Source organism: Eretmochelys imbricata, chromosome 1, assembly GCF_965152235.1.
Source record: "Eretmochelys imbricata isolate rEreImb1 chromosome 1, rEreImb1.hap1, whole genome shotgun sequence".
NCBI classification, from domain to species: domain Eukaryota; kingdom Metazoa; phylum Chordata; order Testudines; family Cheloniidae; genus Eretmochelys; species Eretmochelys imbricata.
In genome coordinates this window covers 354,674,292-354,695,728 of record NC_135572.1, presented here as the reverse complement: position 1 = coordinate 354,695,728, position 21,437 = coordinate 354,674,292, and the positions used below count along the sequence as shown (strand labels likewise).

The following is a 21,437-nucleotide window of genomic DNA, read 5'->3' as shown; positions in this document are numbered from 1 at the left end:
AGAGAGAGAGGCTGATCCAGTGGATAGGGAGCTAGTCCTTCAAGACCTGGGTTCTACTCCTGCCATGGACTTCCTGTATGACCTCAGGCCAGTGCAGGCCCAGCCTTAGCGGTGAGCAGGCTGGGTGACTACCCAGGGCACTGTTCTAAGGGGGTGCACCTCCTCCCCTCACTGCTTTTCTTTGCAGCCACCGCTGCTCTGGTCCCCCACCTTGGAGCTGCTCCTGGCCAAGCTGCTCCAAGGAGCCCTGTCTGCTGACGTACATGACTATGATCGGTAAACATAAATGCCAAAATAATTAGAAAATGAAATTCCTATTCTTATAAAAGAGAAAAAAAACCTTAATCGTGTATATTAAAATTAAGTCAATACATTTCTGGTGGAGTGGAAAACAATAGACTAAAATATTGTAGACAATGGCAATAACACAGAGTGTGTCTGGTAGAGAAAGTAAGCAGATTTTAAGCAGATTTCATTTATTTTTATTTCTCTCTCCTAAAGAGAGTGTACAAAGTATCAAACGTGTGTTTCTGAGATCTGTGCTAAAGCTCCAGAACGGATGCCTCAAGGTTTGGGATTGGGAATATCTGGCTGTATTATCTCCTGATCCTTCTAAATTTACAAATAAACTTAAAATATGGCTTTAATTGGTGTTTGTATATATAATTTCTTTCTTTACATGGGAATTAGATAGAGTGCTCATGTCAGCTAAATCCTTAATTATCTGCAAAAAACCAAACAATTCCCCACCCCAAACCTAGAGTTTTCAGGTGCCTCAGTAGCCCCTAGAATCACGGTTAAAGTTGCCCCCCGTCCAAATCTGAAGTGGCGCCCCTGATGAGCCAGCAGTGGCCAGAGGGCGTGGGCTCTGGCAAGCTGCAGCCCCCGTGTGACAGCGCAAAGCCCTCCTTGAGCCACGTGCCGAGCACCCAGCCCCATGAGCCACAGCAGCAGCGCAGAACGAAGGGTGCCGATACACCATGTTCCAGGCCACCCACACTGCTGCTGGCGGTGGCAAGTCCTTCAGAGCTGGGCGCCCGGCCAACAGCCCCCCACCATAAGAGCACCCTGCCAGGGCTTCATTTGTGCGGGACTGAGCTCTGGCACCTCTTTCAATATAAATTAAGCACTGGAGGGAGGCAGCAGGGCCCAGAGGTGATGGGGGGTGGGGAGTCCAGGGGGGCCAGGTTACAAATACAAGTTTACCCAGGGTGCCAGTTTCCCTAAGGCTGGCCCTGGTCCAGTGCCTTAGGGACAGAGTTTCAAAGATTTGTAGGCACCCAAAGGGGCAGCTAGGCATCTAGTGGGGTTTACAAAGCACCTAACCTCTAGGCGCTTTTGAAAATCCCACTAGGTGTCTAAATACCTTTGAAAATCTGGCTGTTAGTCTCTCTGTGCCTCAGTGCCCCATCTGTACAATGGGGATAACAGCCCTGCTCTACCTCAGAGGGGCTGGGAGGAGAAACAGATTAGACATTGTGAGGCAGCTCAAACACTATGGTGATGGGGCCACATCCGTACCACAGGTAGAGTGGGAACGTCTCTACACCGCTGCTAGCCCTTTCCTGGGCTTGGGCTCCCTCTTTTCTGAATGTAAACTTGGCTTATTACTGACCTTGGCACAAAAAGCAGGAGTGGGCTAATAAAGTCTGCGGATGACGCGAAGCTGGGAGGTATTGCAAGAACAGAGAAGGGCCGGGCTATCATACAGGAAGATCTGGTTGACCTTGTAAACTGGAGTAATAGTAATAGGATAAAATTTAATAGTGACAAGTGCAAGGTCATGCATTTAGGAATTAATAACAAGAATTTTTGTTAAAAGCTGGGGACTCATCAGTTGGAATAACAGAGGAGGAGAAGGACCCTGGAGCATTGGTTGATGACAGGATGACTATGAGCCGCCAATGTGATATGGCTGTGAAAAAAGCCAATGCGGTCTTGGGATGCATCAGGAGAGGTATTTCCAGTAGAGATAAAGAGGTGTTAGTACCATTATACAAGACAGTGATTAGACCTCACCTGGAATACTGTGCGCAGTTCTGGTCTCCCATGTTTAAGAAGGATGAATTCAAACTGGAACAGGTGCGGAGAAGGGCTACTAGGATGATCTGAGGAAAGGAAAACCTGTCTTATGAAAGGAGACTCAAGGAGCTTGGCTTGTTTAGCCTAACCAAGAGAAGGCTGAGGGGTGATAGGATTGCTCTTCTATAAATATATCAGAGGGATAAATATCAGGGAGGGAGAGGAATTGTTTAAGCTCAGTACCAATGTAGACACAAGAACAAATGGATATAAACTGGCCATCAGGAAGTTTAGACTTGAAATTAGACGAAGGTTTCTAACCAACAGAGGAGTGAAGTTCAGGAACAGCCTTCTAAGGGAAGCAGTGGGGGCAAAAGATATATCTGGCTTCAAGACTAAGCTTGATAAGTTTATGGAGGGGATGGTATGATGGGATAGCCTAATTTTGGCAATTAATTGAACTTTTACTATTAGCAGTAAATATGCCCAATGGCCTATGATGGGATGTTAGATGCGATGGGATCTGAGTTACATTCTGCACACGTGTGGGGGAAAATTAGAAGGCACACTGCTGCTGCGTCAGGCCCCTATATCGTTCAGAAGGGGTCTCTGGACTCCCCACTGGGACGTGGTCCCCATTCACTGGGTTTCACATGGCTGGCTGAATGTCCTGTTGTCAGGTGTGCGTTTTAATCCCGGGATGTGAGCAATAGCCACAGGACCAGAGGACGGACCAGTCCGGATCTGACCCAAGGTCCATCCAATCCAGAATCCCATCCCTGACAGTGGCAGATGCTTCAGAGGAAGGTGTAGGCACCCCCACAATTGCAGACGTGGGATAATCTGCCCCTTGCACCCCAGGTTTCATCCTGGTCTCTAAAGCTGTGTCTACACAGCCCGTGGCAGCTGAGGAGACAGACTTGTGGGGCTCGCATGTCTGCTCTACAAACAGCTGTGGAGATGTTGCAGCTTGGGCTGGAGCCTGGGCTCTGACGCCTAGGAAGGGGGAGGGCTTTTGAGCCCGAGCTCCGACCAGAGTCACAACTAAAAAGCATTGTTTGTACAGCAGCTGTGTTTTTAGAGCGATCATGCGAGCCTTAGTCTGGTGACCCAGGCCAGGAAGCTTGCTGCTGTGGGCTGTGTAGACATACCTTAATAATTAAGGGTTGGCTTAAGCCATGAAGCTTGAGGTGTCCCAACCGTTCATAGCTTGTGTTTCAGAGTAGCAGCTGTGTTAGTCTGTATTCGCAAAAAGAAAAGGAGGACTTTTTTTATTTGAGCATAAGCTTTCGTGAGCTACAGCTCACTTCATCGGATGCGTAAATGCATCCAGTGAAGTGAGCTGTAGCTCACGAAAGCTTATGCTTAAATAGCTTGTGTTGTCATTAATTATAACTCTGGGTGTTCTTGGTATCCGTAGGAATGTGGATTTTTTATGCGAGGGTGTAACTCTTGCTGGTGCAGTCAAGGGGAGCCTCTCCCTTTGTAGCCCAACCAGACATCAATGGGTTTACCTGTGAGACTACTCCCGTGTAACGTCCCAGTGTCGTTTAGTTTGCTGCTGGTGGTGTATTAAGAGCCCAAACTAGATGATCTGGTCCCGCCTCGCCTTTAACTCTATGACTCTATTGTCTCTGGAGTTACCGGCAGTAGAGTCTTACTGCTAGAGCTTGTTCCTGCTTGGGCATGACTCTATTTCCTTCTATAGCTTGGCCACTACCAAGCACGCCCATGGCACTCAATGAATGACTAATGCTACTGCATGGTCCATATGATAAGGCATAGGGCTGAGATTCAAGATACCTGGGTGCTAGTCCTGGCTTGGCCACTGAATTCCTTTCTGACCCTGGGCAAGTCCTCTCCTGTCCAGCGTCCCCATCTGTAAAATGGGAGTCATGGCACTTACCTGCCTTTGTAAAGTGCTTTGTGATCTGAGGATGGGAAGTCACACACGAGAGCTGAATAGTGCGATGCCTAATGATGTCCGTTGCATTGACCGTATTCTAACATCCCAACCGAATGGGTGTGTGAATCCCTCGGCGTTCCATCGCTTTGTCCAGCCTCACTTCCTTCAGACTCTCGTCCACGATCTCCAGTAACTTCTCTCCTTCTGCCCAGGAACCAGGTGCTCCGTATCTTCGTTGCCAATGAAGCAGATGTGGAGAAGGTGAAGGAGCTGGAGGAGCTGCAGGAGCTGCAGGTAACGGGAAGGCACAGATCAGCCGTGTCTGAGACCTCTGTTGATCAGGGCACCAGATTAACAGCCCTGAGGCCAGGAGGGTGCTAATGATCCCTAGAACTGGTCCCACATGGGCCCATAGTAGTATGGCTCAACCCTGGCCAGGTGGGACCATCTCTAGAGGATTTCAATCTCCAGGGCCATCCAGCTCTTGACCTCTGCTGAGACTGCCAAGAAAGGGGAACAATTTGTGCCTCGTGCGATGGTGCTTTGGTACCATACGGCTTCATTAACTCTTCAACGGGTGCACCAACAACACTGAAGATGTTAATTGTACCATGGGAACAGACCTCCTCCATCTCTTTGTAGGGATTTACCCTGTATGGGTGTCAGGTTTCTTTCCTTCCACTTGTCTCTCCTGTCCTGTCTCCCCATCTGTCTGTGAGCAGCAAGCCCATGAGATGGTAGGTCCGTTCTGCTCACTGGGTGCTTAGGCACTTGGGTGCTTTAGGTGTCTGTATTTCTCTCTCTGACCATCACTATTTGTTCCTTTAACTTCCAAATGGAACAATTGCCTCCCAAAAGGCTTAAAAGCTGCCTCCCCATGGCCCTCAGCAGCTTCCCCTGCTTGGGAGCTGCCCAGAGTTTGGGACATTACAGTTCAGCCCTGGAGAGATCTCTGTATCAGGCATAACCCAACAGATGCTGCTATGCCTCTCCGGCTCTCCCGTGCTGTGTGCCAAGCAGAGAGAGGAGTTTAGTTTGCTTTTCATGCACCACTGGGGGCTGATCCCATATTCCCCCAGCTCCTCCTTTGCCTCCCCACACTCCCTTCCACCTCTCCATTATGAGGGAGCTGCAGCGGTGAGGGAAACCCCAGGATTCCCAGGCCGGAGCAGAGAGGATAAAGTTAAAAAACACTCCATGAGCCTGTGCTAGGTAGGAAAACATCCTCTGCCCCCTGTCCCTCACGGTCAAGAGGCAGCAGGAGTCTGTTACCACCAGTAGTAAGGGGATGCTTTCCTGATGCTGCTGGACGTGATGGCTGTCTCTAGCCCCAAGCCTGACTCACCCAGCCCGCACTGCCTCGTGCCACCACACAGGGTCTCCTTGAGGCTTGGCCTAAGCTAAGCCGTTAGGAAGGGACTGTCAGTGGGGCCGAGCTCCCTTCAGCTCGCTTCAGGGTCCAGCGTGGCTCTTAATGCTAGATTTGACATCCCACCATGATGCATTCGGGGCCAGCGGATGACTCTCAGGGGAGGTGAGATGAAGAAGAAAACAGATCGGGGGTGGGCAGAGGGGTGAGTGGGGGTGCCGGGCCAATCAGCACATTAAATCTGTGCCACACATTTGCCAAGAAACCCAAACCTGGTCTCATGGCAAGCTGGGCCCTAGGTCTTAAAGACACAATACAAGTAGCTCTTAATGACTAGCTAGCCTAGAATGCCCCAGGCCTGAGTCAGTGCTCACTTAGACCAATGTAAGTCCATTAACTGCAGTGGTTTGCACGGTGGGAGAGGAGCGTCAGACCCTTGGGTTCATGGGAAGGGTTGCTGAGACTTAAAAGCCTTTGAGTGAACTTGGAGGCAGTTGATGGTTTCAGTGCAAAGCAAAGGGAAACTAGTCCATTCCAGCTGAGCTCTGCTTTGAATTTCTGGGTGAACCTCAGGGTGTGCAACCCCCACAGGGATTTAATCTAGAGATGGGATCAGAGCCAGAAAAATGTCTCATGTGCAACCATAGAGCGGAGGTTTTTGGAGCTGGGGCTCCGGTGTGGCCCATTATAAAGGGAGGGGCATGTTAGAAATTGGAATCCATCACTAGGTTCAGATTTCAAACACGCCCCCCCAAAAAGGTTTGAGATCTGTGACGGGACCCCCGGGGTACAACTTGAAACTGGGGTACTGCTCTGCCCCCTTAACTCTCCAGCCTGGGCTGCCTCTCAGGATGCTTTGCTAGTGCCAAGCAGCAAACCCCTCCAGGTGCTGTTATCACTCTGCACACCAGCATGTGGAGCCCCACACCCAGCTCCTGGAGATTGTGGGAATGCTCCCAGAGCCACTCAGGAAACTTCCCTGAGTCACAGCAATCTCCCTGGTGTGGTCTTGTGCAACTGCGTAAGAGAGTTGAGCAGTCCCCATTGTACAACGGTCATTGCATTGTAAATCCCTTGATTACAACTCCCCTGCTGACTACTGGTCCCTGAGTACGCTCCGGGAAGGGATTTGCCTCCCTTGTATGTCACTAGCCAACTGACAACATATTTCAGTAGCAACCATACAGCAAAATCTCATACCTGGATACACACTAACCGCTAGACATATGCAGAACGGTGGGTTTCAGCAGATCATGACTTCATACGATATCTTCCATGACGTGCTTCGTATAAAATATATCACAGTGATATGGCTGGGGTGGAGATGGGGGTTCCAGGGTGCTGCTTTGAGGTACAGAGTGCCACAAGATCCCAATCCTAATCAAAACTGAGACAAAAGTTTGCAACTAAAATGGCTAAATTTTACTAAAGCACATGTCTCTCACTTAGGGATAATATTTGCCATTCACCTCTTAATACCTCTCTTCATCTCTGGAGGCACCTATTAAGCTTGCTCAGCCCTTATGATAACTCCATCTCACCTCAAGAGTGAACCAATTCCTTCCCCTACCTTTCCAGAGCTAAAACCCTTACACAACTATTAGAAATATTTGGACCCGTCAGCCAGCCAGGGGTGCTTTCAGTGCACTGCAGGGGTATTTAGCTGCATGGAATCCGGAGAAGTTTCCCCAGTGTAATTCAACAGGGGCAATTCCTGAAGCCCCTGGCTGGCTGATGGGTCCAAATATTTCTAACACTGTTGAGGGTTATTTGTTTTGTCTTTGTTCAAAAAAGAACTCGATAAGTTCATGGAGGACAGGTCCCGCAATGGCTATTAGTCAGGATGGACAGGGAGGGTGTCCCTAGCCTCTGTTTGCCAGAAGCTGGGAATGGGCGACAGGGAATGGATCACTTGATGATTCCCTGTTCTGCACCTGGCATTGGCTATTGTCGGAAGACAGGATACTGGGCTTGATGGACCTTTGGTCTGACCCAGTATGGCCATTCTTATGTTCTTTGACAGCTGGATTTCTGGCGGGGACCTGGAGGCCAAGACGTTCCTATAGATGTACGAGTTCCCTTTGCCAGCCTTCAAGCCGTCAAAATCTTCCTAGAGTCCAGTGGAATTCGCTATTCCATCCTGATAGATGATCTACAGGTGAGTGCTGGATGTGCAGAGGACTAGATGCTCTGCAGAGGGGGCTGGATCAGGAAACCAGAGATATTGCATGAAACTCACTGTGACCCTATGAGTTATCTGGATAACTGACGGGCCAAAGTCTCCTCCTAAGTTACACCAGCTTGGCTCCTTTGTGTTTGAGAATGCAAAGCCAAGTTCTGCCCTCTGTTGGATCCATACTTTCAATTCCACAGAAGGCAATAGCGTTGCATGGGCATGTAAGTGAGAGAAGGTTTTGGCCCATCGTTTTTAAGGGCCTGGTGGTGAATCAGGAAAATAACAAGTGAATTTGATCAAGAGCTAAATTCAGCTGAGCCTAATTGAAATTTCCCAGGCAAACTGGAGAGCTCATTCCGTTGAAACTCTGCTCGCAGGATAAACCCTCATTGGATGATCTGATCCTGAGAGCAAAGAATTGGACTGAATAGAAACTGAGAAAGGGTTTGGCCCAATAGTTGTAACTCATAGTCAAAGCTCAGCCATTTACAGGGGGAAGCAGGTGCAAGGAAATGAAAGGCACATTCTCCTCGGTATAATCAGTGCTCTGTCTTCTTCTGCTCTTGGTGATGCCTTCGCATGTCTAGTCTTTCCTAACAGATTCTTCTCCCTGCCTCTTCCAGACGCTGGTGGATGAGGAACAGACTCAGATGATCCGTCAGCATTTCATGCCCCAATCTGTGGAGACTTTTAACTATGCCTCTTACCACACTCTGGATGAGGTAACAGCCGGTGCTCACCCATTGACGTGTGACCCACCAGGGTCTGAGAGGAGCGTTTGTGGAAGGCCAAGTTAGGAGAATATGAGACAGGCTTTCACCATTGAATAGACCACATGCACCCTCTCCACTTAGGGCTCCACACAAAGCAAAGACCATGGGTGGGCACACAATTTGCATTGTGGCAAAGAGGCATTTTGGAATTGCTCTCTCTGCTGTGTTGTGGTGCTGGGACACTTTGGAGGCTGATTTTAAAGGCTCCAAACTGGCTGTGATGGGTTCCCCCAGGGTGCCACCTGGAACTGGGGTACCACTGAGCCCCCTGACCCACCAGCCTGGGCTCCCTCTCACACTGTACTGCTGTGACAAGCTGCAAAGCCGTCCAAACTTGCACTTTCATCAGCATTCACACAGGTAGGAACACGGCCAGCTGGAGTTACATGCAGGCTCTCTAACCACCAGCTTCTCAGCCTGGGACCCCAGAGCAGGACTGTCCTGCCCTGGTCAAATTTGGCCAGTATATGGGTTTAATACCCAGTCCGCCTCCCCCGCAAAGTGAAGAGGACAATGCACACTTGTGGTAACCAAGCAGAGATTTTCCCCAAGCACTCCAGTCAAAGCTCACTGACTTAGATTAAAACAAAAACAAGTTTATTAACTACCAAAGATATGTTTAAAGTGATTATAAGGGGTAGCAAACAGCAGATTACCTAGCAAATAAACAAAAAAGCAAACTACGCTTAATATACTAGATAGACTGGATATGAATTAGCAGATTCTCACCCTAAGAGATGATACAAGCAGGCTGCAGACCCTTAAGGGGCAAGCTGCACTTGCTTCACAGCTTGGAATTCCCAGGTCTTTCATGCATAGGCTAGAAATCCTTTTAGCCTGGGTCCAGCACTTCCCCCAGTTCAGCCTTTGTTCCTCAGGTGTTTCCATGAGTCTTCTTGGGTGGGGAGTGAAGAACAACAGATGATGTCACTCCCTGCCTTATATAGCTTTTGCATATTGCGGGAACCCTTTGTTCCAAAGCTGGTTTCTAGACCAGTCTGTGGAAAACTACTGACATCCCAAGATGGAGTCCAGCATCATGTGGCCTGGTTACATGTCCCTGTAGAGTCATAGTAGCCATTACTTACAGGCTGTCTGTAGCGTTCTCAGGAAGGCTCACCAGATGGGATAAGCTTTTCCTGAGGCTTACTGTTTTCCCGAATAGTTCATTGCCCTGAATAGGCCCTTCCCAACCAGCTATCTAGACTGAAAGCATCTTATCTAGTGGGCATTACCCAGGTGTAACTATATCTGAAATACAGAAACATAGTCAATATTCATAACTTCAGATACAAAAATGATACATGCATACAAATAGGATAATCATAATCAGCAAATCATATCTTTTTCAATGACATATCACATGACCCGTCTTGCATAAAATGCATCATAATTATGCCATAATCATATCATAATAATATCACTATGAAGAATACAGGGTGCAGTGTCACACCGACCTCTAATTTTTCACCCACACTTCATTGCATTTTCTATGCAAAAACAAAAAGAAAAGCTATGCTCTGGCCCATATCATCTGAGACTTTCAAGCGAGTAAGGCAGTCGGATACACAACAGCAGTGGACAACACAAGGAGGAGCAAATGAAAGTCCCCATTCAAAGATTTCATCAAGCAGTTTAGTTAGAAAGGTCTTCTCCTGGGCCGCTGTATACAAATGGCAAATGTTTGTGTTTAAAGTTTGGTAAAGGGAAGATAAGGATTGGTTAGCCCCTCCCCAAGCCCTCCACCATGTCATGGATCAGAAAGCACTCGCGCCAAACTAGAAAATAGTCCCAGGGGTTATCTGAAGCAAAGGGAGTGTGGGGACCACAAAGGTGTATGCCAATCTGCTGTTTAGACCTAATTCCAGCATCCTCTTTATACGCCAGATCTACAACTTCATGGACTTATTGGTCGCTGCAAATCCAAACCTGGTCAGCAAAATTCAGATCGGGAACAGTTACGAGGGCCGCCCTCTCTACGTCCTGAAGGTAAAGTCACAGGGGATGGCCACGGGGCCTGATTCGGCTCTCACACCGACTTCGTTGATGTACCTCCATTACCCTCAGTGGAGTAACTCCTGATTTATATCAGGGGAGAAAAGAATCAGCCCACATTCTGTGTAAACGCACAAGTGCAAACCCTACTTTCTGTTGCACTAGTATAAATCAGCGGTAATGTCAGTGGAGTTACCCTGGTGAAAACCTGGTGCAAGCTCTAGGATAATTAAGCTTCCTGTTAATAAACCTCTGCCATTGCTAGTTAGCAAAGAGGAATTTACTTCCTAAATACCACCACAGAGATTCAGCAGAGCATATTTACCCCTCTCTTGCTCTGTCCCCTGCCAGCTAGTCTTTCCTGGGGAATATTTTAATTGCTTTCAACACCGTATCTGAGTTCCGGTGGACAGAGTTTGCCCCATGATGGACTCTTCTATTATCTTCCATGGGGCCAAGTCAAGCTTTGGCTAGTGGCCTTCCAGGAGAACTCAGGGAATGGTATAGGTGATTCCCTAGATATGAGATTTTTCCTGCAAAAAATTTAGACATTTTACTTTGGAAATATCTGAGTTTTGGTCAAAAAAACCTAAAAATTTAGGCCAAAACTGGATGCTTTTTGTTAAAATTTCCTTTTTGTCGGAAAACCCATTTTCTGTTGAAAAATTTTGATAGAAATTTTTCTGCCAGGTGTGTGACTCAGTTCTTCCGCCTGAAACAGTGTTAAGCCAATGTCCTGGCATGACATAGAGTGCACTGTGCTGCTGGAGATGCCATCTTTTGGATGAGATGTAAAGCTGTGGTCCTGACCCCGTATGGTCATTAAAGATTCCCGCAACGCGTTTTGCAGCAGTACAGTTAGTAACCCTAGTGCTGTGGCTAAATTCCAACCTGGGTAATTAGTACATTCTGCTGACTTAAATTCCCCCAAAATTGTTTGCTTCCTTTCATAAACCACAGTCTAGTGCTTTAGCCATGTTCCACCCCAGAGGTAGCTGCATTTCAGGGATGAGTGAAGAAATATACAATACAATGTATCTATCAAGTGCCATAAGGTCTGGTCATTGTGGATGATGGCTCCTCTGGGACTATATGAGCTCCCTGTTCCTAAGCATGATGTCATTTAAAAAGGGGGAGGGAGATCTCTGAAGCTCGGAGACATCTGGCATGGTATTGACTCCCTGAGGGGTCACCTGAGCAGCATTCCGATCCTTGGTACTAAAGGATGGATGAGCTGCACTGCAGAAAATCAACCCCCCCTGCATCTCTGCTTTTCCATGCAGTTCAGCACTGGAGGAACCAAGCGCCCAGCTATTTGGATCGACACCGGCATCCACTCTCGGGAGTGGATCACTCAGGCCAGCGGAGTCTGGTTTGCGAAGAAGGTACTGCCTGCAGTTTCAGCAGAGAATGGCACATTCCAGGATGAGGGGTGAAGAGAGACCCGGGACCCCACAAGCTGGGATGTGCTTGACCTAGAAGCAGCATCAAGCTCACTTGACATAGTCACGACAGCTAGGAGCTGGTGAAGTCGGTGGTGCTACTTCTGTGAGTGGGTTAGGCCCTGATGAAGGCAGGAATTGTGCACAGAGGCCAGAAATAAGCTCCCTGCTTCCTTGAAACAGGCCCCCAAAATTGCGGGTTTCAAGCCTTGCTGCTGGCGAGAGATAATGGGCCACGTTCTCAGCTGGTGTAAAGTGACAGCTAATTGACACAGGCTGTGGCTCTGGCCCTATGCGCGTAACGAAGCACGGTGCTAGAATGACTAATGTGTCTGGGTCTCAGGGTGGCTTTTCCTCACTTGTGCCTCCCTGTTCAGATTGTTGATAGTTACGGCAAAGACCCTTCTCTCACCTCCATCCTGGACAACCTGGACATCTTCCTGGAAATCGTTACCAACCCCGATGGCTTTGCTTTCACCCACACCAAGGTATTTCTCCTTGGCCTCCTTAGCCGGCCTTTATGACAGCGATCAGATCTCTGGCTCAGGACTTCCAGGCAACAAACTCTTGAGCGGGGGGATGGGGGGGCTGGATGGGGAGTGGAAGGAGGTGTCCCTGCAGCTTGGTGAGCCGTGAATTGGGTCCTGATACTCTACGGCTTCAGTGCTATGTAATGGGAGCCATTTCTACCCACCCGGCACATTGGGCAATGCCCACACAACGGTGAAAGGCCATGGAGAATCACTGGAGACCTTAGCGCTTGCTTCAGTCTTAACAGGGAAGAACTTGCTATGTGGGTTAGAGGCTCCATCAGACCTTGCTGGGTCAGGAAATTGACCTATATTTGCCCTGAGCCTCTGGATTTAACTATAAGAAGGCAAGTACATCCAAGAGAAGTTAAGGGAGGCCTGATCTATCCAGATTGTAGGCACCTGAGTCTCCATAGCATTACTGTTTGATATCTGTATTACAGCAGAGATACCAACCAAGATCAGGATACCAATGTGGTAGGTGCTGTACATCCACATAGTGAGAGATGGAGCCTGCACCAAAGAGTTGGCCAAGACAGGCAAAGGGTGGGAGTGGAGAGAGAGGGAGAACTATTTGCCCAAGGTGAACCAGCAAATCAATAGCAGAATCTAGAATAGAATCCAAGATTCCTGAGTCCCTGTCTAACACCCTATCTCCTAGGCCTCACTGCTCTCCTCACACCTTTATATTGGTGTAACTGCATTGACTTCAGTGGATTCACTCCAGTGTACGCAAGAGGAGACTCGGGCCCCTAGAGAACAGACTTTCTCCCACCAGCACCGCATGACCCATCAGCCCTAGGAGACGCTAGTCTCACTCCGCCCTGTGGACAGGCCACACACCAGGCTGTTAGCGATGCGGCCCTGGCTGGCACCCTGATAAATGAGTCTCCCTCTGTCCCAGAACCGCATGTGGCGTAAGACCCGGTCCATCAACTCTGGGTCGGCCTGCATCGGCGTGGATCCCAACAGGAACTGGGATGCGGGTTTCGGAGGTACGGTTTTCCTTTAACCTCTCCTTGGGGGAATTTACGTGGACTCCCCTGGGCCCAGGGAAGGAGCGAGCGAAGGGCCTGGCAGTGCTATTCACAGCCGGTTAATGGGAAGAGCTGGGTTTTATCCTGTGCTGCCCCCTACAGCAAAGCAGCATCTTCTATTGCTTTGGAGTGACTCCAGCACCAGCCCACCCGTGTGTATCCACTCTCCTCCACAGCAAGGAGAGGCAGGGGGAGCCTGGGCCTTAAGGGGCAAGCACAGGGGGAGGGTGATCAACAGAAAAGTGGGGGTCGTTGGGGGCATTGCCACAGAATCTTGTTCCCAGGGGAGAGCCAGGAAGAACCTGAAGGGAACTGAGCATGTGGCCTAATCCATGTCCCCCTCTGCCAATCTCGCCTGGCGTGCTTTAGCCCACCTCGAAGTGGGAGAGGGGAGTTCAGACTAGGGTTGCCAACTAATCGCACAAAACTGAACAGTCTTTCTCCGCCCCTTCTCCAAGGTCCCACCCCTACTCACTCCATCCAGCCCCCGTCACTCACTCTCCCCCACCCTCACACACTTTCACTGGGCTGGGGCAGGGGGCTGGGATGCAGGAAGGAATGGGGCAGGATATGAGGGGTTTGGGGTGCAGGAGGGGGCTCAGGGATGGGGCAGGGGTTTGGGGTGTAGGAGGGGCTGGGGGCTCTGGCTGGGAGTAGGGGCTATGGGGTGGGGCTGGGGATGAAGGGTTTGGAGGGCTGGAGGGAGCTCAGGGCTGGGATAGGGGGTTGGGGTGTGGGAGGAGGTGCAGGGTAAGGACTCCAGGAGAGTGTTTGGGGTGCAGGAGGGGGCTCAGGGCTGGGGCACGGGGTTGGGGTGCAGGAAGGGATGCGGACTCTGGGTGGCACTTAATTCAGGCGGCTCCCAGAAGCGGCCGGCATGTCCAGCTCTGAGGCGGAGGGGCCTGGGGGCTCTGCATGCTGCCCACGCCCACAGGCACAGCCCCCACAGCTCCCGTTGGCCGTAGTTCCCAGACAATGGGAGCTGCGGAGCCAGCGCTCAGGGTGGGGGCAGCACGCAGCGCCCCTGTGGCCACCTCTGTGCCTAGGAGCCAGACGCACCGGATGCTTCCGGGAGCCGTGCAGAGCCAGGGCAGGCAGGGAGCCTGCCTTAGCCCTGCTGTGCCACCAACCAGACTTTTAGCAGCCTGGTCAGCGGTGTCGACGGGAGCTGCCAGGGTCCCTTTTCGACCAGGCATTCTGGTCAAAAACTGGACACCTGGCAACCCTAGTACAGACTCCATGGCCCATTCAGTCCTTGGCCTCTGGTTTGCCAATGGGGATGGAGAGGAACTAGTGGCAATAGTGATGTGAAAACCTGGCTGCTAGAGACTGGGAGGAGACCCCCAACTTCATTCCACCTAGGCTACCAAACAGCCAGTAGCTGCAAAGAGCTTTAATTTATGCTAGCTAGAGCTGGAAAACTCCCTACCCCCCATTACTGACCCTCTGAGCCACCATGTTTCTGAAGCAAAGATACCCTCCTGTTATGCCAATAAAATAAAAACTAGCAGGATCTTATTAAAGGGACAAGGCAAAATGCCACATTTATTGTAAATATAATAATAAAAAGAAGAAATATATATAAAACTCACACTGTTGTATTGTTACTTATTCCTTACTTAGCTATTTATATATATATATTCATTCATTCATTCATTCATACCAGTTCTGCATAGGGGTTATAGTTACCAGCCTAGAAGTTGCTCGTGACAGAATACTGGCCAGGTATCCTGTACACGAGAGTGGAGCTGAGTCCGTGTCAGATGCGCATCCGATGCTCCTGAAGAGTAGTGGAAGAACTGGAGACTCAAAGTTCTCAGTCCTTAGTGTCTATTTTTAATGGAAATTTCTTCCTATGCCAGTCCATGGTATTTGCTTTGTCATATTGTTAGTCATGACGGCTCCAGGACGGCTGTCAGGTGCTCATCAGCTTTCTTCATCCTTTGAATTGGTCGGGTGGATCCCAGTTTGCCCTCCGGGGAGTTCTCTGGTTGTTTCCACCTGGCGTCTTCTTCGGCCAATTGATATCAAATTCCTAGGCTGCCACCGATTATTCAAAACCCACCATTCATTCACATACATTCTTTACTTTAATAAGAACACATTTCTTATTTCACCGAGTATTGTTATTTATTTGAGACTCCCTGTCTCTTAACATTCCTTCGGTATTAACTTTCTTTTAACATACAAAGGTGTTATTTATTTGAGACTCCCCGTTTTTTAACATTCCTGATACAAACTATAGAGGGTGGGAGTCTCTATGTGACATTTCTATGAGCGCCGCTCCAATTAGCGGCTCTTCATGGGTGTTACAAAAAAAAAACTGGTCAATCTCCATCACAAAATATCCGTTTGCAAAGTAGAGCCAATTGAACATAACCATTGGAGAAAGTAAAGTTAGTTAAAAAGCATGTCAATCTCCATTACAACGTATCAGTTTACAGAATAGAGTCAATTGCGCATAACCATTTGAGAAAGTAACGTTAATTGAGTGGTTTACGTTTATAAGCGTCAATCTCAATAACAAGAGAGAAAAAGTATCAATTCAGAGAAAGTAGAGTCAATTAACGGCTTGCAAGGTTCTTAGAGTTAACTGACGGTTTGCAAGCTTTAATCCAGACACCGGCAGCCGTTATGGGGAACTGTAAATCAATATTGCAGATTTACAATTATGTCAAATAGGAGAATTACAAATGTTATAAACTGGAGTTGCAAATCAATATTGCAGATTTACAAATATTATAAATCAATATTGCAGATTTACAATTATTATAAACAGAATCACAAATATTAAGAATATGCCTACACTCCTCCCTCTGCAGGGTCCGGGGCTAGCAGCAACCCCTGTTCTGAGACTTACCGTGGCCCTTATGCCAACTCGGAGCGTGAGGTGAAAGCCATCGTGGACTTTGTGAAGAGCCATGGGAACATCAAAACCTTCATCTCTATCCATAGCTACAGCCAGCTCCTCTTGTATCCCTATGGCTACACCAAAACCCGGGCCCCTGATTACCAGGAACTGGTAGGGTCTTCCTCACACCCTCAGGGTGAGGTGGCTGCCGGGGGTATCATCTTTCAAAGTGGGGCCAGAACGATATGAAGACTGTGTGGTCACTCAGCCGCAGGGCCGGCCTGAACCCCTGCAACCCAACTGTGGATTTTCTCCCCGCATGGGTTTCTCCTCTGCAACCACATCCCCTTTTCTGCTCTCGCACATTTTTGGTCCAAAGGCCTCTTTGCTCTCCCTCTGTGGCTGCGTTGCAACCAGCGTAAATGGGTTTTGGGGCTCAGAGGAGCCAGTTGCAAATCATAGAATATCAGGGTTGGAAGGGACCTCAGGAGGTCATCTAGTCCAACCCCCTGCTCAAAGCAGGACCAATCCCCAACTAAATCACATGGCTGACTCAGCAGAATTTAGGGCACCTGGCTGGTGCCTGCAACGACCCAGCTAGGCTGGTGAGAGGGGGGCATTCAAAGGGGTGAGTTGAAGGAAGAGCCTAGGGAACGATGGAGGACAGGCAACAAATCCCATTTTCCCATAAGGCAGAAGACACCTGTAATGCACTGGCTCAGCATGTGCCATCAATAGCGCCCTCTAGTGGCTGAAGCCCAGGGAGGGTAAGAGCCTGGCTACTGTTGCGAGCAAACCGAGATCCTCCTTTAGCTCAAGTAGCAGGTGCCTCTGTTCTGCTTTGGAGCCAAAGGTCGTAGGCCCCACTGAAGTGGCGCACGTATGATTTAGTTGACCTTCTCTCTCAGGTGGGGCACTAGGTGACATTGTCTGCCTGATACAAACACTGAAACGTCAGCCAAACCAGAACTCAGTGTTCAAACAGCGTCATAATCTGCTGTCTCTATTGGGCAGAAGGAAGAGTGCCCAGTATCCCAAGGAGGGAGGGAAACATAGGGAGAGGAAAGAAAGGGAGCTCCTGCAATGCCATAATACTGGGGTGATGGGCAAGCAGGAGCAAGTTCTGCAGGGCAGATCCACTCAGCCCCAGTCAGTTGTATATTCCCAACAATGCTCTGCTTTATTTTTCCAGCCTTTGCATCTCTTCCCCCTGGAAAGATGCAACAAGCTCCCAACTTCCCCCCCACCCCGCTCCAGTCTGGCATCTTGCCCCAGCTCCCTCTGAGCACAGACACCGCTCACATCCATCATCTAACTCATTTTTCTCCCCTTTGCATTTTTCTCCAGGATAATATTGCAAAAGCTGCAGTCGCTGCCCTGTCTTCCCTCTATGACACTCAATACAGATACGGCAGCATCATCACAACCATCTGTAAGTTACTGGGGATGACCTGGTCCCTTTAGCCATGGTGGGTGCGGGAGGAACCAGACAGCTTAGTCACTCTACTGGAAAGTACAACCACCGTGAGAACCTTTTCCTAGGCCAGACATGCCAGGAAGTCAGTCCCCACTGTCCAGCTGCTAGGAACATTGCCACTCACATATCAGACCATTGGTCTCTCAAGCCCCTGTAAAGTCCAAGGACATCCCCGTCAAATACCTGACCAGGACCTCAGAACAACTTTAAAAAATGCTGCCCTAGTGAATCCATCCTAGTTTTCATACTAAGCCCAGTGCATGCTGGGTTAGGATTTTGCGGGCTCAATCAATGCTGTGTGAACATGGTAATGTACTGGCGGTATGATGGGTGTCACCACTCAGGCAGTGTTTGTACTTTGGTACAGCCACCCCACAGAGGTGGCATCTTGCCTTCAACAGAGGGCAATAAGTGGTACTTCAAAGTAGGGCAACCTGATCTTCATAAGGCGTCTGGCCAATGGTGCAGTGTGTGCGAGAGCGCCCCTGTTTGACCACTGCAGTAAGAGTCTTAAAAAGCCTTGAAGGATTCATAGATGAAGGCCAGAAGGGACCATCCATTGTAGTCATCTAGTCTGACCTCTGCATCAACAGATCGCTGCTAGAATTTCACTTAGGACCTGTCTTTACTACCAAGCTCCATCGGTGCAGCTACATGGTGAAGACACACTGTGTTGATGGGAGAGCGCTCTCCTGTTAACGTAATTACTCCACCTCAACGAAAGGCAGAAGCTTTTCGGCAGGAGATGCTCTCCCGACAACATTGTGCAGTGCAGACACCACTTTAAGTCGATGTAACTTGTGTTGCTCAGGGGGGTAAGCAGTAGTGTAGATAAGCCCTGAGTGACTTCTGCATCCAGCCTATATCTTTCGGTTGAGCTAGAACACATCTTTGGGGAAAAAAAAAAAGGACACATCCAATCTCTCCATCATTTCCATCGCTAAATCAAATCCACCACATCCCTAGGTAAGTTTGAAGTCTGATTTCTCCACTTTAAATGTCACGTTCTAGCCAGGGATGTGGGCTGGAGAAACCCACATGCTTCATCAGTGAGGAGAGTGGAACTTGGGCTTTCCCCACTCTTTGTAGCCTCTGTAATTTATTCTTTGAGCGATATGCCTGTGCCACAAGGCTCAGATCGAAAACATCCTGCTGTTCACAAAACTTGCATTGGGTTTTTAGATCAGCTCATTATCTAAGGATCAGCAGCAAAGTTTAAACCCCCTTCCCCAAAATTTGGTAGCCAGAGGGTGATGTAGGCCCCTAGCTCTTGTTTTATTCATTTGGTGTAAGTAACTGAGAGCCAAACACTCACCCTTTGTTGCAAGGACCTATGCAACAATTTGCTGGTTGTATTTTTCGGCAGTGACATTTAAATGACCTTATAACTGGCCCCTTCTCTCTGCACCCATTACTAATGCTAGCCATCATTTTTTCCTTTTGGATGGGTTTCCTGAATCTAGATCAAGCTAGCGGTGGAACCATTGACTGGACTTATAACCAGGGCATTAAATACTCCTTCACTTTTGAACTGCGGGACAGAGGGCGTTATGGGTTCTTACTGCCTGCCAACCAGATCATCCCTACTGCCGAGGAGACATGGCTGGCACTGATGACCATCATGGAGTACACACGTGACCATCCCTATTAAAACAGGACAGACTGTGAGCTCAGTTCACTTCTCTGGAGGAATCCAGTGAGTGATTCAACTAGCCAAAAACAACTAAATAAAAAAATTGAATGAATGAAGAGTATGTTATTTTTGCGTCCTGGTTTAGATAACTTTAACGGATTCACTTCAAGTCCATCCCAAAATCTCTCCAAAGCAAAGCAAACACCTTCTTTTCCTTATGCAGTGGCCTGCACAAGTACAGTTCATAAGACTGACGTCCCTGCCACTAGTTTTAGACCCACGGCAAGAAAGCCGGTGGCACGTTTCCCCTAAGAGCATAGGAATTGCCCTGCCAGATCTTCTGTTGTCTCCACGGATAAGAAGGCTCTTTGGTGTCCCACTAGAACAGCCTCACTATCGTCTCTCCCATCCTTTACCTGCACCTCCTCAAGAAATCTCCCCTTCATTTGATACCTTAGACTGAACGCATCTGTATCCTGCCGAATGCTGCACCCTTAACTGCAACAGGGACGACTTATTCTATGAAGACTTATTCTATGGAGGGGATGTGATGGGTTGGGTCACAGAAACCCCCTTGGGACTGCCACCTGATGTGCTGAGCCTGTTTTTCTTGGCAGCTTGGGTCTTCAGTACCCTGTCTTGTTGAACCAGACGTGCTAGCCTGCTGCAAACACAGACCCAGGTCTGAACCATGTCGCCCACAAGCTACAGACTTAACTGAAAACAGCTTAAGAAGTGCTCCAGTCTCCAGCACCCAGACACCCAGTTCCCAACAGGGTCCAAACCCCACATAAATCCATTTTACTCTGTATAAAGCTTATACAGGGTAAACTCATAAATTGTTTGCCCTCTATAACACTGATAGAGAGATATGCACAGCTATTTGCTCCCCCACGTATTAATAAGTGATTTTATTAAATATAAAAAGTAGGATTTAAGTGCTTCCAAGTAATAACAGACGGAACAAAGTAAAATACCAAGCAAAATAAAACAAAAGCATGCAAGTCTAAGCCTAATACAGTAGGAAACTAAATGCAGGTAAATCTCACCTCAGAGATGTTCCAATAAGCTTCTTTCACAGATTAGACTCCTTCCTAGTCTGGGTCCAGCAATCACTCACCCCTCCGTAGTTATTCCTTTGTTCCAGTTTCTTTCAGGCATCTCTTTGGGGTGGAGAGGCTATTTTCTGAGCCAGCTGAAGACAAAATGGAGGGGTTTCCAGGGCCTTTTATATTCTCTCTCTTGTGGGCGGAAACCCCTTTGTTCTCCTGTGCAAAATCACCACAACAAGATGGAGTCTGTAGCCACCTGGGCAAGTCACAGGTCTATGAATGATTCAGCTTTTTGCAGGCTGACGCCATTGTTTACATGTTAGTTTGAACATTCCCAGGAAAGCTCAGATGTGGATTGGCGTCTCCCAAAGTCCATTGCTAGTTAAGTACTCCCAATTACTTGAATAACCCCTTCACACTATGTTGTCCAAATCTGCCTTATGGGATTCCTACAGCAAACACTTTAAATTCAAGCATAAATCCAACGCTCATAATTTCAGATATAAAAATGATACGTGCATACGAATAAGATGAATATATTCAGTAGATCTTAACCTTTTCAAAGATCTGTTACATGGCATATCTAGCATAAAATATATTCCAGTTATGTCATATTTACACTCATAAGCATATTTCTGTAAAGCATTATGGGGTGCAACGTCACAGGGGGAAAGGAATAATTCCACTCCTTGCTGTGCCATTTCTGTCTCTAGTGACTGGGCATGTAATGTTAGGACTCTTAAGCACTGCTGGCAAACAGAAACCAAGCTACAGTGAGTTCCAGGCCCACTGTTCATTCCGCACAACGCACGTGAGCTTGATCATGCCAAGACACAATTCTTTTGAGTCCAGCTTTCCAAGTAACTTTATGACAGCTGGAAACTTATGTTGGGATCCAATCACTTATCAGTATCCTCTGTTGTATCAAGGAAGAGCGATGTCCACACTGTGTCCTGGGAGACAATGCAGGGGCTAACAATGGACTGACCGGGAGTCTTAAAAAAATGGTGCTAGTTTTTGATCTACAATGAGCCACTCATCTAAACATACGTAAAGAACTGAGCTTGGTCCCATTGGACCTCAAGGGACCAAGACTGGAGCCCTGCTTTGTAACAGACCAGAGAGCTGGCTAGATCCTCTGCTCTGCTGGTTCAAAGCCAGGACAGGCTGGCAA

General features: G+C 48.4%; 1 protein-coding gene across 1 annotated transcript; it reads left to right on the top strand.

Moving 5' to 3' along the window:
* The first annotated feature begins 263 nt into the window (after nucleotides 1–263).
* Nucleotides 264–19,229, top strand: LOC144259059 (carboxypeptidase A1-like). Its single transcript, XM_077807239.1, has 11 exons — nucleotides 264–276; nucleotides 4,119–4,222; nucleotides 7,321–7,455; nucleotides 8,097–8,195; nucleotides 10,134–10,235; nucleotides 11,525–11,626; nucleotides 12,061–12,171; nucleotides 13,118–13,208; nucleotides 16,073–16,272; nucleotides 17,449–17,533; nucleotides 19,042–19,229. The coding sequence occupies exons 1-11, from the start codon at nucleotides 264–266 to the stop codon at nucleotides 19,227–19,229; spliced, it is 1,230 nt and encodes a 409-aa protein (XP_077663365.1).
* The last annotated feature ends 2,208 nt before the right edge of the window (nucleotides 19,230–21,437 follow it).